General features: G+C 48.3%; 1 protein-coding gene across 2 annotated transcripts in view; it reads right to left on the reverse strand.

Moving 5' to 3' along the window:
• The window catches only part of HMMR (hyaluronan mediated motility receptor), a 472,605-nt gene that overhangs the window by 373,440 nt on the left and 81,374 nt on the right, over positions 1-17,791 (reverse strand). For both annotated transcript variants that reach the window (XM_078653402.1, XM_078653403.1), the window contains one exon: positions 15,439-15,550. In XM_078653402.1, coding sequence (XP_078509528.1) covers positions 15,439-15,550 — 112 coding nt within the window. The remainder of the gene's footprint in view (positions 1-15,438; positions 15,551-17,791) is intronic.

Below are 17,791 nucleotides of genomic sequence, written 5' to 3' on the forward strand. Positions count from 1 at the left end.
CGTCTTACTTACACATCAGGCGAACAGCGGGTCTGGGAGACACTGCCACCGTCTCCCTACTGCAGCCACTCGATGGTCGAATCAATCTAAATAGCCCCGATGACGGTGACGCCTAGAGCGCTGACCTCCGCACTAGCGGAAGTGTAGCTTTTTGGTATGCCTGGCTCTTACCTGTCCACCCTTCGCTCTACGGCTATAATTGCAGAGTCGGACCAGGGCGGGCAGGCTGTAATATCTAGCCTAGGCAATGCGGGGGAGAGTGGCAGGAAATTTATGTGCAAATTAGATGCAAATTAAAAATAAGGATTATATATCAATCCAATCTAAACGATTCCAAAATCAATCGTCAGAATGTTTTAAAAATGCCAAGGTTTTTAAAAATGTTTCCTAGCTCCTCGCAGCCCTCGCAATCAGGGTACACAGACAGTCTAGCGTCTTACTTACACATCAGGCGAACAGCGGGTCTGAGAGACACTGCCACCGTCTCCCTACCGCCACACCACATTAGTGGTGGTTCTGAAAGGTTCAGGGATGTAAAATAAAGTTATTACAAACGAGGTATGTATGGACAAAACAGGACGACGGCTGTTCAGTGCAATTTCCACAGAAAGTGTTAAAAAAATGTTCAAAAAATACACAAAGTTTACTGAAAGCTAAACAATGTTGCATAAAACAGTGTTCTACAAGTGGTTCAGCATGGCAAAGGAAGCAACTATATTCCATCCGGTTGTTGAGGTCTTTTGGCTGACAGGCGTCAAGTCTTTTATTCCAAACTATTTCGCGTTGTAAAAGTCTTATTGTTGTCAACACCCTGTCTTAAAGGTACAATTTCCAAAACGAGGAATCTCAATTGGCTTATGTTATGCTGGTGGGAAATAAAGTGTGCTGCAAACGGTGACTTCAAGCTTTTATTCCTGATCGTGCTCTTATGTTCCGTTATATGGACTTTTATTTTTCTTTCGGTTTTGCCAACGTATGGGAGACCGCACGGACATTTCAGCAGGTACACCAGGTTCATTGAGTCACATGTGGCATTTGTGTATAGTTTGATTATTTTCCTGAGGCCGGATGGTTTAGTGAATTTCCTTGGATGACGTTATTGCAATGGCTGCAATTTAAACATGGTTTTGTACCTGTATGTCATTCTAGTTTTTTTGGGTGTAGCCTCCAGTAAGTCTTTAATGTTTCTGGATCGTTGATATGCAAAGAGTGGCAGGTGGTTGAACATACAACAGGAACCGGATTTTAATGGTATCTGCCAATTCATAAGGATGATTTTTTTAATTTTTTGGCTTCTGGTTGAATATTTTGACACAAATACTGGTCTTTGATTTTGTTGTTGTTGACCTCTGTTGGTAAGTAGTAAATCATTACGGTTCTTGGAATCTATCCGTTCTTTGGCTGTTTGAAGAACTGAATCCGGATATTTCCTGTCTCTATACCTCTGTAGCATGTTGCATTCAGTTTTTTGGTACGTTTCTGAGCAAATTCTTTTTATTCTTAGCAGTTGCGAGTATGGTAAGTGTTTTTTTAAAGGTAAGGGGTGGCAACTGTCAAAATGCAATGCGTTTTTTCTATCTGTGGATTTAATATGTAATTGTCTCGATCTTGTGATCCTTCACCGTGACCATGACGTCAAGGAATGGTAGGCTCTGTGTACTCACGGAGTGAGTAAATTCAATATGGTCATCGATGTCATTAATGTAAGTAATTAATTCAGTGATTTCCACTGGTGGGCCTGACCGGATAAGAAAAAGGTCATCAATGTACCGCCAAAAGTTTTGTATCTTTCCCTGCCATTTTGAGTTATTCAGGATGTGGTCAAGTTCCAGGCGATGCATGAAAAGATTCGCATAGCTGGGGGCTGCACAATTTCCCATTGATGTGCAGACAAGTTGCATGTAGTACTCGCCGTTGCATGTAGTACTCGCCATTCCATGTAAAATAACTGTGGTATAGTGTGTATTGCAGTAATTCAAGTAGTAGTAATTTAAATTCTTCTTTGATGGGATGGTGTATTAGGAATGCCTCAATAGCTTCTATCCCTCTATTGTGGGGTATGGATGTGTACAAGGCACAAACAACTATTGTGCATAGGGTGTTGTCAGTGTTCAGTGTGATACATTCCAGTCTGTTCAAAAAGTCAGTGGTGTCTCGTAAATATGTACTCATACTTTTCACAATTGGTTGGAGATACAAGTCTATGTATTTGCCTGTTGGTTCGTGAATCGAGTTTTTTGTAGACACTATTGGACGAAAGGGTGGTTTGTGAAGGTCCTTGTGCATCTTCGGAAGCATATGTAAACTTGGACACTTGGGGTTTGCTTGTGTTAAATACTTTTTGTCCAGGTCTGTGATAGTTCCCATAGTCTGTGCTTTATCCAAGATGGTTTTTAATATTTTGGCGAAAGCCCCGGTTGGGTCCTGTGTTAATTTCATGTAAAGGTCATGAATGTGCCATATCGACTTGGTTTTGTTGTGCACCGAGACACTCAGCCTGCAAAGGCAGTGTGTGTGTCAGGGTACAGGGCCTCAAAGGGCGGCACAGTAAGTGCTGCAGCCCTTAGGGGCCTTCTCTGGTCACAGTGCCCTGGGTACCTATGGTACCATTTACCAGGGGCTGACATGTGGCCAGAGATGCTAATTGTGTTTAGGCTTCAATGCAGTTTAAGGGAAGGAACACATGCCTTGGGTACCTGATTGGCAGGAGTCCAGGGCACACTCAGTCAAAGCACATCGGCAATTCAGCAAAAAGTGGGGGCAACCATGAAGAAAGAGGGCATTTACTCACAACTGCTGCCTTTGAAAAGTGAACCTGGCTCCCCCTCACAGGAGGGTAAGCCAACCCCTTTGTCCAAGGCACCCATGAAACCTGGACAGGCGGGTAAATTAGCTAGTAAGCAAGGTGTGCCATCTCCAGGCTAGTACCCCTCCTAAGGGGGCCTACAGTGAGGTGGACAAGATTTTTCAGAAGTAGCGGTCTTTGTGATGGTATACTTTGGAATTCTGGTAACGGGTTATGCCCACTTCCCAAAGGAAGTAGTTATTTAGGTGGCATAGTGACCAAGGGTCAGTAGCCCATTGACTATTACCCTACACTCCTCTAACGCCTTTAAATTCTGTATTTAGGGTATTACCTGGCACCCGAGAAGCAGATCCCAACGAAGAAAGAAGGCACAGAACAGCTGCAAAAGCTGAGAAAAGAGAACCAGCAGCTGACCTGGTATCAACCCTGGCAACCTGTGTGCATCACTCGTCGAAAAGAGCTCTAAAGTCGGATCTTCATGTAGTTGTGGCTCCAGAAATGTGGGAGGGCTGCACACATCCTGTATGCCATGCCAAAGTCACTGCATCTAATATAGTCAGTCACTCCCACAGCAGGACTTATACCCATAAGGCAGGGGGCATTATATTACATGCAAGGACATATTTGCGTGAGCAGATATGCCCCTGTGCTGTCTAGTTCAATTGCTAGATAGTACAAGTGAACTGGGAAGTCATCTTAAGTAGAATTACTGGAAAATGGTAATTACGAGTTCCACAGCTACATAATGGCTTCACTGAAACCTATGGTGTTTGGTATCAAACACCTAGTCTTAATAAATCCATACTGATGGCAATAGTGGATGTATTAAAATGTACACCCAGAGGGCACCTCAGGTGCCCCCTGAAAACCTACCAGCCTCTTAGTGTGCTGGCTGACTGGTATCGTATCGTCCTAGCCTGTCACCACAGACGTGTTTCAGAACCCCTTCAAGTGAGAACCCACACAAACCAAAAACCATGCCTGCTACAGAGGACGATGTTCACACCTCCAGCAGGATGGCTAGTGACTTAGCATATGAAGGCCAGGGATTTCAAAGAACCTGCCGCCTTTGATAGGAGGCCCATGCCAGGCAGGAAATTAGCTATGCAAGTAGGCGTGTGGCACCTCCAGACAAGTCACACCCCTAGGGTGGCCTGCCTGATGTGCTTCACGAAAGAAGAGTTCCATCATCTCGATTTTGGTCGAACTAGGAACTCTGGGACACTGTAAATGCCTACTCACCTTAGAAGTGGTTATACAGGGAGTGTAGTGACCCCCAATGTAAGTAGCCGATTGGCAACTACCCCCCCCCCACACCCTTAACGACCCTAAATCCAGTATTTAGGTGGCCCCCTGACTCCAGGAACTTCGATTAGACTGACTCCTAAAGATGGACAAAGCCGAATTAAACAAGAACAGGGGGCTAGTTGTGGACATGGACACCAAACTGTCAGCTACTGTCCCAACAGTAGCAAACACCAGACTCGTCTGGCAGCTGCGCATCAACCATAAGCCTCAAAAGGCTGCCAGCACATGGTCAGCCAGCATCTCCTTTGACGTGGAAGAGCCACTTCCCTATAGGCACTGACAACAACATCCGGTACACTGATCTGCTGACCACTGGGTCCACTGACATAGCAGCCACCCAGCAAGAGGTCACCATGCTCCATCTCCCCACTAAGTTTAGAGATGGCTGGTACCCCAAGGAGCCGCAAAACACCAATACCAAGGGCACTGGAGCCTGCTGCAAGCACCAATGGAGCCTGCTGCAAGCATTAAGGGTTGTTTTAGTTCAGTCCAAACAGGACTACTACTACCAAACAGACCTGCACGCCCAGGGAGGCCAGCTCTACTCCAGAAGAAATCTTGCAGAGTTCCTTCTCCCTTTTCTGCAGGAGCACCTCAAACTAGACGACTCACTAGACAAAAACACCTATGCACCCAAGCTTAAGTCCATTGAAACAGACTGTTTGTGGCCCGGAAAGCCCCTAAGTGGAGCTCCTCCTTTGGGTTCTACCAGTCATCCTCCTCCTCCTCCTCCTCCTCCTCCTCCCCCTCCCAACTATAGTGTGAAGCGTCAGAGGCAAAGACCACTGAAAGCACCTCTGCACCCAGACACTCAGGGCATGTAAAACTGAAGTCTTGGTATTTTATAGGACCTTGGCCCCTACTCACCTTAAGTCCAGAAGAACAGTCCTGCAAGTCATTTTCAAATTACCCTCTGCAGTGAATGTTTCTCCCATATGATAATATCATACTCTAGGCTGATGCATCAAATATGATAGCGGCCATTTTCTACTTAAAGTATGAAACATTTATCCAATTATGGAGTTCTTGGGGTCTAGAAAAAAAACTTTATAGCATTTTAAGTTGGTCTGGAGTTTCTTCTTATTAACTGTGGGTACAACAAATGCTTAGCATTACTCTCTGATAAACCTAAACTGCTCGCCCACACTACCACAAGAGCATTTGGGATTATTAATTTAATCCCTATATGCCAATAAGGGTTGCATGGACTTTCTACATAGTTAATCTCTGCTTGGTACACTACATAAAAGCTAGCTTCCTACAAGCCCCAACTCGAAATCCTATCCTCAGTGGAAACTGAAAGCAATTGCTTTCAATGAGTGTTCCCATCCAACTGAAAATTGTTTATGACAAGTAATCATGAAGGTACCCCAGTGGATGTCACGGAGAGTGTTGTGACATGACAGCTTCCTTGGCACTAAAATCAATTGAAAGCCAGAAGGAGATATGGTTAGTGGACTCAAGTGGGAAGTCATCATTTTTGTTGACACCACCTTGTTCATCACCAAGGACATAAATACAGGGACCCAGGGACCCAGAAGAGAAAGGGACTGGAGTTCAGTACCGCTTTCTGGCTCATACTCTTGCTGCAGATTCTTCACAATTAAAATATTAGACGGCAGGAGGGCGTGGCTAGCGGCCGAGGGAAATGGCCGCAGCTTGAGAGAGCTCTGCCCGTCCCGTGGCCCATTATCCTCACAGCTTGCGCATCAGAATACTCTACAGCCACAGTGCCCAATATCGATGCCTGGAGCCTTCGTGATGGCTCCGGTGTGGTGTTAGCAGGGCCGCTGCCCCTCCGGCAGAAGTGAGCGCACTCCTGGTCGGCCCGGGAGCTGCGGTGCCCAGGATGGCGGCCTCGAGGTGCTGAGCGAGCACGAACACTGACTGTTCCCAGGGAGGATCCCTCCTCCCACCGGTTGCTGGCTCCCTGCAGCTCGGCCTCCTGGGCGCGGGCTTGCCGCGAAGAAGAGTGGCAGAGATTGGCCTCCCCCGATTCCCGGCATTAAGGTGGGTCCGGGCGCCAGCCCGGGACTGAGAGGCTAATCGAGGCCCCAGCTTCAGGGCCTAGTGCCGAGTGTTTTTTGACGTTGCGGGACGGCCCGAGGCCCCCACCCCTGCCGGACGGCATATAAGTGCGAGGCCTGGCCGGTTGGAGGCGACCTCGTGTTGTGGACAAACCCCCCCCCACGAACCCCCCCCCGGGGCAGGGGGGTGCTCCTGAGCTCTCTGGAGCGTTTAGAGGGAGCGCCTGAGCGACGGTGTGGCATCTGCCTCCCCGGGCCACACAACTACTACTTGAGGCTGAATTGGTGGCTGCATCACTGCTTGAGGTGGGGACCGGGGGCACATTATCCCCCTATAAACTGTGGCGCTGGCGCTGGTTGCCGGTTCTTCTCTCCCCCCCCCCCCCCCCCCCCCACCATAAGAGAGACCTTGACCTCCCTGGCCTGAGTTCTTCATTACGCTGTTGCCGGTGGGCGCCTCCCGGTCCTGCTGCGCCCGGGACGGAGTGGTGGCCAGTGGGCCTGGGAGAGGATTTGTGGCCTGAACTGTGGTGCCTGTGTGCACGTGCAATTACCGCAGCTTTTCTGATAGACTGCACCTGGTGGGCGCGGCCCGACTCCAGGTGCATTGAACCCGGCGACACGATCCCCAGAGACTTGTGGGGGTGGCTCCTGGCTCCTGGCCCCTGGCCCCACTGAAGGGCTGTCCGACCTACTGGTGGATGCAGAGGAGTCGGAGCTGCTGTCACTTTGTGCATCCCAGGCACGACTCATGCCGACAAAGAAAATGGCGACGGGGGCAAAGGTACGAGGAGTAACCCTCAGGCACAACTTTCCAAATTTGCCTGGAACAAGAGTGGCGATAAGGGCGCCTCACCAAGAGCGGACAAAACTGGCGCAGAGTCATCACCCACCCCGGCTAAGGAACCTACGTTGCATCACTTCTATCTCGGCCCCCAGGCAGCCATAGGGGGAATGCGGACTTCCATGGACTCAGTCACGACGGAGGTTTTCCTGCTCCGTGCGTACTTCAAAACAGATGAACGAGAAGGTGAGGGAGCTCAAGGTGGTGACCGCAGCACTACAGGAAGATACTTCTGAACTACAACGCCAATTGTCCGACATGGAAAGGAAACAAACTTGAATGGCGCAACAACTGGACGACTATGAAGGGAATCCTAGGTGTTCCGGTAAAAACCGAAGGGCCTGCCGCGGACCTATATGTGGAAGAACTGGTCACGAAATATCTAAAGCCTAAGTCACTCTCCGCTTATTTTTCCATTGAGCGAGCCCATAGGGTGCCTGGCGGGCGACCCAAGCCTGGGGCTCCCAGCGACCCCCGATTGCTGGAGTCTTTAACTTCCGGGACAATATTTTGCAGGCCTCCATAGCGGGCCCCCCGTTGAAGATTGACAACTATGAGGTCCAGGCACAGAGACGCAGCTTTCAAGCAGTTAAGCAAGAACTCCGCAGCAGAGACATCAAATATGCAATGCTTTTCCCGGCCAAATTAAGAGTCGGAAGGGACGGTAAACCATGGTTTTTTGATTCACCTGAGGTGGCCTGGGAGTGGCTAGAGTGGTGGACAAGGGTCGGCGACACGAATGGCTCCCGCAGCGACAGAAGAGACCGGAGGAATGGTGGAGGCGCAGGAGGCCGAGATAGAAGTGAGTGGCCTGGCCAAACAGGACTGAGGTATATTTGCGGCCTCTTGTTGAGCCGGTTCATGGTGCCGACTGCAAGAGATGGGCGGGAGAGTGTGATGGGGGGGGGGGGGGGGGCTGAGTAGGAGACCCAGCGGAGGAGTGACTATACGAGGGTAACTGGGTTAGAAGATTGAGTTTGTAACATGTTAAATTTGCGATTGCCTAGATAGGTCATAATATTTGTTTAAGGGCTATGTTCAAGACTGAAGGCTGTGTTTTACTGTCGACACTATAGATTGCCACGGGTTGGGGGGCTCGCTTACCCCTGCGCGATTAGCATAGGTTTGGGGGAGTACAGGCACTCTGCCATGTTGGGGGGTGGGCAGTTTGAGGTCCACAGGCAGGGGAGCAGGATGGGGGTGGAGAGGAGTACGAGGGATGTTCAAAGGGAGAGGAGGGTTGGTAGTATTATTTGCTATGATAATGCACAAACTGTGGCAGCAGCGGCCAAGGGGGGGGGGGGGGGGGGGGGGGTTGAGTTAGTTTTTAGTTTTAGGCTACAATTTGACTTTTTACCTGCTACGATACATGCCACAGAGGTGGGTCCACAGGGATGCCCTGATTGTAATGGAAGACTCTGATCGAACAGGCACTGCGACAGAGGTTAGCACCCCACTGATGGCCCCGGTGTCTCGAACGACCCTACTTACTTGGAATGTGCATGGGTTGGGGGATAAAATTAAACAAGGATTGGTACTACAGTATGTACACCGCGCAGCACCGGCACTAGTGCTGCTCCAGGAGACGCATCTCGTATGAATGACATGTAAGGCTATGGACCGCTGGGGATACACAATGATCGTGCACTCTGAGTTCTCATCTGGCTCCAGATGGGGTGGGAATATGGGTGCGCAAGCGCTTCCCTTTAATTGTACAGCTGGTCTGGAAGGACGCGCAGGGTCAGTTTGCTGCCATTTCCTGGCTGTGGGAGAGGGAGGAAATTTAATGTAGTAACAGTATATATTCCACCGGCACTTCATAATGTAGCGCTTCCCGCCCTTAGTGCTTTTTTGTTGTCATTGCCCGAGGGAGAGCTTATCATAGGGGGCAATTTCAACGCAATTCTGAATGATGAGCTTGACCGACACCCAGGCAGACCACCAGGGCCTGGTAAGTCCCGGCAGGCTGGTTTTATAGATGCGTTAGGTCTTACGGATGGGTGGAGGTTCAAGCATCCCGGGAGCCGTGCATACACTTTTCACTCGGGGGTCCACAATAGTCTCTCCCGCATTGATTACTTTTTCCTTTCCGCTGATAGTGCCTCTGTCAAATGGGGTAAGCTAATAGGCCCAAGAGGCATTTCGGATCACTCTCCGAGCTCCATGACCTATACCTCACATTTGAAAACTAGGAGACGTATTTTTCTGATTACCCCTGGCTATTTACAGAACCCGCAGATCAGGAAAGAGTGGGTTACAGTTACAAAATTGTATTTCAAAGAAAATGTGGATTCGGTTCGCTCGCCAGAGATCTTGTGGGAGGCGTATAAAACAGTATTAAGGGGACAAGCGATAGCCTCGATAACGGGTCACAGGCGGGCAGCGAACGCGGTCATAGACGATCGAAGCCAATATGGCAGTGTTACAATCGCGACACGAGAACGATCCTACTGGGGAAGCAGCGCAACAACTGCGCCTCAAACAAGCTGAGTTCACTGAACATCAGCGAGAACGGGTACGACAACGACTCCAACGCACGCAGCACACTATTTATGAAGTAGGGGATAAGGCGGGAAGGCTATTGGCCTGGCTGGATAAGAAGGAAAGGGCCCAGAGGACGATAGCGCAACTCCACACCCTAGAGGGTGTGTTAGTCACCACTCCAGCAGACATCGTAAACGCCCTAGCAGACTACTATGAGAAGGTGTATACCCCCACCTCCTGCAAGTCCACAGAAGAAGCACAAACCTATATCAAGGATATAAAAATGCCTTCCTTGTCGGAGGACGAGGCCTCGCTCCTGGAGTCTGAGTTCACAAAGGATGAGGTCCTTGCTGCGGTTCACTCTCTACAATCAGGCAAAGCTATGGGTCCCAACGGGATCCCTATAGAACTCTACAAACTGGTATCTGACTTGACGACTCCGCACCTTCTGAAGATGTTTAAGGATAGCTTACGTAAGGGAAAATTACCAAGGGACCAGCGGACGGCTACAATCATCGCCATCCCGAAGCCGGGCAAGCCCCCGGACGTGTGCACATCCTACCGCCCAATCTCCCTATTGAATGCGGAAGCGAAGATATTGGCCAAAATGATTGCTACTCGGTAGACCCCACACTTAGGGATGCTGATCCATCCGGACCAATCCGGGGGCATGCCAAACCGAAATACCGCTCTTAATCTCAGACGGGTCCACGCGGTGATGGCACAGATACCTAGTATTTCGGAACCGGTGTGATCCTTTCATTGGACGCCCGCATAGCTTTCGACATGGTTGAATGGCCTTATCTTTTCGCGGTTCTCAGGCACCTAGGCTTCGGCCCCGATTTTTGTGCGTGGGTGAAGCTACTTTATACTGAACCACTAGCGCATGTAGTGGCAAACTGCTATATTTCGTTCCGTTTGGATTTCGGGAATGCCCTGTATTTGGGAGCACCTGACTTTACCCTGCGAAAATTGCAAACAATACAAAACTGTGCTGCCCGGACGCTATTGCAAATTCCTCGCAGGCCATTGTTAAGTCTGGGCTAAAAAGCCTACACTGGCTTCCTGTTAGGGAGAGAATCAGTTTTAAATCCCTATGCCTCGCTCATCAGGCCTTCTGGGCTACTGGTCCAGCAATCAACCTCTCCCTTATCACCCCGTACCACCCTGTCAGACAGTTGCGCTCAACCCATGCCACAATACCCAAAATAAAGAGAACTAGAGCGGGAGGACGCTCTTTCTCCTTTAATGTGGCCAAGATGTGGAATGCCCTCCACCAATATCTAAGGTCCAATCCAGAACTCACTTTTCGCAAGCAATTAAAAACGTTTGTTTAATAAATAGAATTCTTACTGGTTATATCACTCTTTTGTAACCGCACTCTCTCTTTCAGTCTCAGCGCTTGGACGCCTCAGGGCGTGCGCTTTACAAAAATCATTTTCATTTTAATTTCCAGGGATTGTCAACTCGGACGAGGCACGCGTCAGGGGTGCCCTCTGTCGCCCCTGCTCTTTGCCCTGATCCTTGAGCCTTTGGCAGCATGGATACGGTGGGACCCCATGATTAGAGGACTCTGTTGGACTGAGACATGGGAGGACCGTATATCACTATACGCTGATGACATCCTCCTTTATTTGACCTTGCCCAGACGTTAGATTATAGTACTCCTTAACATTTGAAATCTTTGGGCGGGCCTCAGGGTACACTATTAATTGGTCCAAGTCTGTTTTGTTCGTCCTTAAAGGACCCCCACCGCGGCTTCCAGCCGACTGTCAATTGGTGGTTACTGACAGACCCTTTAAATATCTGGGGTTTGGGTAACGCCTAACCAAGAGGCCTTCTTTCAGCATAATTTGGTGCCCCCCCGTTGAAAGATTTCGTAGTGATGTAAGACATTGGCACACTTTACCACTGACCCTTCTGGGGAAAGCGGCGCTCTTTAAAATGATGTCTTTGCCCAGATTGCTTTATCTCCTTGAAAGCACTCCATTTCTAGTGCCTCCTAAGTATTTCACGTCCATAAACGCACTGGTCTCCGGTCTCCTTTGAGTGGACAAACCAGCGCGCATTTCTAGATATAAACTGGTTAGGGGTTGGTTCGATGGAGGAATAGCCCTCCCTGATACCCAATTATATTATTGGGCGGCCCAGTTAAAGATTGTGAATCAATGGCTGCACGCTCCGCAGACTGAGCCGGCATACAAAGCGGACAGGTACGACCTTGGGAGCGGCGGAGTGATGGCCGCGCTCTAAGACTCAAAAAGTGCTGCGGCCTTGATTGGCCTGACGGCTCATACGGTACGGGTGTGGTATTTGGCCTCGCCCGCCTAAAATGTAAGGACATACTAACGCAAATGACGCCGCTCTGGTAGTCATGCCGATTAGGCCGTTTATGTAATAGTAAGGGCTTTGAAGCCTGGGACCTGATTAGCATCTCTACGGTTGGAGACCTTTGGAGGCGTGGGGCCATCCTTTACTTTGAACAACTTATCGAACAATATGACCTGGCGCACACGGAGCAATTCCGATATTTGCAGATTGGTCACGACCTGAAGTCACTAGTCCGGCCCGGTGAGGAGCCACCTGAATCTACCCCATTAGAAGATAGGCTTCTCACGGAACATATGCCCAAAAAGGTGACCTCCTTGGTTTATCGTAAACTCTTTAATAACCTGCCTGACCCTACCTTGAAGTTAAGGACAGCATGGGCTGCTGAGGTGGGTGAGTTTGATGAGTCGGACTGGCAGACGGCGCTCTCCTCGCCACGGGAGGTTGCTATATAAGCTAGCCTCCGATTAATACAGTTAAAAATTTTGCATCGTGTTTATTATACTAGGGTCGCCCTTCATAAGATGGGGAAAGCTACACATAAGTTTGGTCTTCGGGGGTGCGGTGAGGAGGGTACATTCTTCCATACCATATGGGACTGCCCTCAGATTGCTGACTTTTGGGTGAGGGTTATGCGGACTATATCACAAGTGGTGAGAGACTCGCTGGTCCCGGAACCACGTTGTTGCTTATTGAATATTTGGGAACCAAACTTTGAAAGCATACAGGCTGCAAGGACGACAACCACAACTTTAGAAGGAAGATAGGATAAAGACTACTAGTGCATCTCAATCTCCACTCATGGAGGTGTAGATTGTGCAGGCCCTACTGCTGCAACAGAAGTCCAAGTGGAGGATTGATGCTCTCGCCCAGAAGTGTCTGGTACCACTTTCCTGGCCCAATCCGGAGCCACTAGGATGTGTTGTGACAAATCATTCCGGATCTTCAGAGCTTGGGCATGAGAGGTGGTGGTGTGATGGCGTACACTAGGCCCATGCTCTAGTCTAGGGAGAATGTGTCTCAGAGACAGAGCTTTCTTAGAATGTACATCAGGAAGGCTTTCAGTTATGGCAAGCAACTCCAGCAGGTTGCAGGGAAGACGGGTCTCTGATGGAGACCAGGTCTTAGATCTCCACATCTCCTAGGTGAGCTTCTAAACCAGCATTGATGAGTCTATCAATCAGCTTGGGGTGTGGTACAAGAGGGGTTTAACACTGGTCCAACTGTGGATGAGAAACGACCACGGCAAATATTTTGTCATCTCCTTCAAAACCTGGATGAGCCCTAGAGGTTGCCTTGGTGCTGAGCATGTGGAGACTTCATATCTCACTGCATTGCTCACATGTACTACATTGTGTTGTCAACAAGCAGGATGCAGGAAATCAGTAAGCAAATGAGCCTCTGATCCCTCCTCGCCAAGCCTCAGTAGAGAGACAACTTTGACATCTGATCATAGCCTGAATGTCCTGGACTCCTCGATCGAGGGAATGCCCATGTCTAGGATGGCTTTGATGAAAGGGACCCTTGGGAAAAGAGTAAGGCATGACTGGCATGTTTATAGCAACCCCCAGTGATGCAAGAAGGCCCACATCAGACTACCTTCATCTGTTGCATAACCGGATGATGAAATACAGGGTGCATCAGAATATGCTGCAGAAACTGCTCCTCAATAGATGAACAAGTATGAAAACGCAGGGCGTGTGGACATCCTGGGACTGGGCTCGAGAGTAGGAACAGGTCCAGGTACTCTACTTCAAGCAAGAGTGGCCCTAATAGAACTTCCTTTGCTGCTCGGCAATGTACGTTTGGCTCAACAGTTCTGGATTACCTTTGGCTGTGTAGGAAGCTGGCTATGTATATGTATACCACTAAGTGGTTATATCCTGCTCAGAGTTCATAGATTTCCCGAGAAGTGTACAGGGCTCAATGTAAATCCAAAGTGATCTAATTGTGGTAGTGTGGACCCGCAGTCTTTGGCCTAAAACCGGAGTGTTGAGACATTTGGTATGCACACACGGATTAATAAAATAAACTACTCGAAAACAAGATACAAACCAATTTTAGAAAAATATGCTTCTTCCAAGTTTTATTTTGAGACCAAGATGTACGCAAAATAGTAAATATGTTGTTCGGGAAAAAGATTAACACTTTACAAAAGTGGACAGTACAAATTTCTAGGTTACAAATTCAATCTCAGTTATGGGGTCAACACCAGGCAAGGGTCAAAACATCAAGAGTGCACTCTGTCACCCCTGTGCTGCTGCAGAGACCAAATTTGGTGTCTCGTGCCCAATGGAGATAGGGGGTATTGAAGTTGGACTGCTCACAGTTGAGTAAAGTGGTTGAAGAGGTTTATCTCCTGAAGTTAAGGTAAGTACGGGGGGCACAAGGCCCCCAACTCCCCCCCCACCCCAAAAAACACACATCCAAACAACCTCTCACCAAAGGGCAATAGCTGATTGGAAATCCTCAGCAAAAGACAAGTGGAGCACAAGCCACAAAGTCAGCCAAACCTAGACCTATTTAAGGATTTTGAGCCAAGCGTTCTCAAGTTACAAAACTTGTTTCCTGTGATCTGGAAAGTTACAATGCTTGGGTGTACAATCAGGGAGACACTTGGCATTCAATGTTCACAGAGCTAACCTGCCTGAGGCAAAGTTGTTGCAGCATATGGAACATACCGGTTTAGTCTCACAGTTCTGTGATACAGTGACAAAAGCACTGGCTTTTAAATTAGCAGACAAAACTTCAACTACTCTGGAGAACATTGGGTCAACAAGAATTTGGAATCAGGCAGCAAGGAGCTACATTGATGCATAGATTTAAAGAAGTCAATGAAGTGTGGCTTCTGCAGTAAAGTTGAGCTGCTATGGCATAAGTGGTCTTAACACCTTCAGCGCGGCGCGAATTTTCCCGCTGTGCTGAAGGTTCTAAAAAACGGGTGTGGTCATGACGGAACGGTTCCGTCATCAGCACGGCTCAACCGATGCTGATGACGGAACGGTTCCGTCATAAGTATCGAAGGGGTTATTATCCAACTGCCACATCTGGTAGCTGTGCTTATTCATTGATGGAAGCTTAGGCGATTAAGCTCTTCACATGTTGAGGTTAATGTGCGTGTGAACATTTGGAGTCTTACAACAGCACTGGACTATTCCCCAAGGAGGATAAGTGAAGAGATTACTGCATAAGCAAAACTATACACACTAACAGAAATGCAAAAGTCAGTAATAAGGGTATTCCTTAGTAATTGAAAAACATAGTAAACCAACTAACTATGCATAAATAACATTTAAAAAAAAATCAGTGAAGTCTATGGTTGGAGTTATGGCAAATGTAAGAATAGCACAAGACAAGGACTGGAACTGAAGAGCTGGACAAATTGGTCAATTTCATATGACACTAACCTAGTATACAGGATCCTTCAACAGAGGTATTCAGTCTTGCACAAGTCTGTGCATGATATTCAGAGCTAAGAATAGCATCAAAGAAGACAGATAAACATTTCTATTATATAAACAAATTTAGAAAACTGAGAAAATAGGTATTGGTAGTGATACATCCAGGGGCAAAAAGTGCAGAGACCTGCCACTTATTACAAACCTAAGACCAGTTCCTAGACAAGAACTACGTGTGCTTACCTAGATACTTGTTCTTTTCTTGCAATGCATTTAAAGTAGTTTTAGAGGCCTCCAAATCGTTGTTCAACACTTTGATCTGCTGGTCAAAGTTTATCTGGTGAGAAGTGAGCTCCTAAAGTGAATGGGAAAGGTTTTTAATCAAGCCAATAGAAGAGTGTACAAAGAGCACCATAATATCAACAAACTTTCAACAAGCTTACTGAATGTAGTCCACCTGAGTAATCTAAGACTAACAGGGCTAATGTGTTCCAGCTCTCAAAGTCTTGCAAGCAAGAAAACTGCCCTTCAAAATCTGTAGTTCAATCTTTAGTACCAACACCCTGAACTGAATTACCTGAAGTAGGAAGGGAGTAGATTAGCATAGGAAATTTGCTCTGTATATGATATCACTAGGTAGTAATACAGTGCACAGAGTCCAGGGGTTCCCCAGAAGTGTACAGGGTTCATTTTAAAATCCAAAGTTCTCTATTAGTGGTAGTGTGGGCGAGCAGCATTAGGCCTCACAAAGGAGTACAATGTATTTATTGGACACACAACTCAAGAAGGAGATCAACACTAATTTTATAAAACTATCCTTTGTACTATTTTAAGGTTTCAGTCTTCGTAATAAGGCATGTATGTTTTTAATTAAAATACTTTTCACTTTCAAAAGTGGACAACCTTTTTTCAACCTGTCCAATGTTATCCTATGGAGGAAACAATATTGCGGTTAAAGAGGTAAGCATTGACCTTTCAGACTTCTGAGGCAAATGTCAGCAAGGGCCAGGGGTTAGGCAAGTACCAAGGCTGCACCACCAGCAGCCCAGGGATGGCTGGGTGCAGAGGTCAAGATTTGAGTTTGAACCAATGCTTTCCAATGAAGACAGAATGGAGGTGCCTGGAACATAACTGCTTGCAGGTTAGTAAATCAGTTGCAGGGGCCAAGTTTTTAGGGTTAGCACAAGGCAGCACCAAACATACACCAGCAGTACAGGGGGTGGCAGGGAGCAAATTAGACATTGGGCGGGCGCCCAATGCTCTTAAATGGGGATTTTCTTGAAATTAAAGAGGCTTCAGGTGTGGCATCGGAGGATGTTGGAGGAAGACCACTGCCAGAGGAGAGTTGGGGTGCAGAGGGGGCGGGGGGAGGAGGTTAATGGTCAGGGGGGCGCGTCTGAATTCACACTACAGGCAGTCGTGGAGGGCAGGAGGGGTCAGCAAACGTTGGACATGAGGTCAGGTTAGCCAGGGAGACGTCACTGCAGGTGAGCCTCTCACTCGGGCTGTGTGCATGCAGAGTAGACTGGGGACCAAGATTCACCCCAACCCGGAGTCTTTGGACAAGGAAACAGTCCTCCGCAGTAATTTGGAGGTCGCTGTTGCCAGACAGGTGGAAGGTTCGTTGGAGCTGGATACTGGCTGGTAGGGCTGGGGACAACCAGTTGTCTTCTGGATTCTTCTGCAGGGTGTCTTCTCTCTTCTTAAGTAGTCGCAGATCTGAGGATCAGGTCTGCAGGAGCCACGTAAATACTATGTGGGAGAAGTTTTAGACGAGTAGCAGTTCGAGCCAATGGGCACCTTACCTTGGGTGACTACACTATTATGCCCACCCTCATGTGGGAAGGGTCAAACCTAGCCCTGATTGGCCACCCCCCCCCTCCCAAACGTCAAGATAGATGGTACTGAAGGTTGTGCTTCACCTCAGGGGTGGGGTTGGTAGAGGTGGGCACACCCAGCTTTTTTAATTTTCCTGCCCGAAGTGGGAGTCAAACCAGGGGCTGCCAGGGGCTCGCGTTACAAACGAGGCAGGCCTTTGAGCTTTCCCTCTTCGAGTACTGGCCCATCCTGGGGGAGGAGGCATGACACCTCTGCCCAGGATGTGCATGGTTTCGGGTCCCAGATAGCAGGGGCTGTCTACCAGGTGTCCAGAAACATCTGGTTGTGGCTGGCTACCTATAGCCTGTCAGAGACCACATCAGGGTTGGTAGGGATTCAGGGGGAACCTCTAAGGTGTCCTCTGGGTACATGGTACAATAAATCCCACACTAGCATCAATGTGGATTGACTGAAAGGAGTGGTTTGGTATCAAACGCTCCTATATTCAGTAAAGCCGTCATGGTGCTGTGGAACTCTAGCTATTGAGTTCCCAGTCCATGTACTCTCTATGGCTTCTCTGGCACTTACAATATTGGGACATGGTATCAAATATTGTAGGGGCATACCTGCTCATGCAGATATGCCCTCACTTATAGTATAGTGAACCCTGCATTTGGGTTGTGAGGCCTGCTAGAGGGATGACTTATCTATGCTGGCAGGCAGTGCCATGTTGACTGTCATGTTCTCCCTCACAGGGAGAAAGAAAGTGACTGTACAA

The sequence above is a fragment of the Lissotriton helveticus genome, chromosome 7, assembly GCF_964261635.1.
Source record: "Lissotriton helveticus chromosome 7, aLisHel1.1, whole genome shotgun sequence".
In the NCBI taxonomy this organism is placed as follows: Eukaryota; Metazoa; Chordata; class Amphibia; order Caudata; family Salamandridae; genus Lissotriton; species Lissotriton helveticus.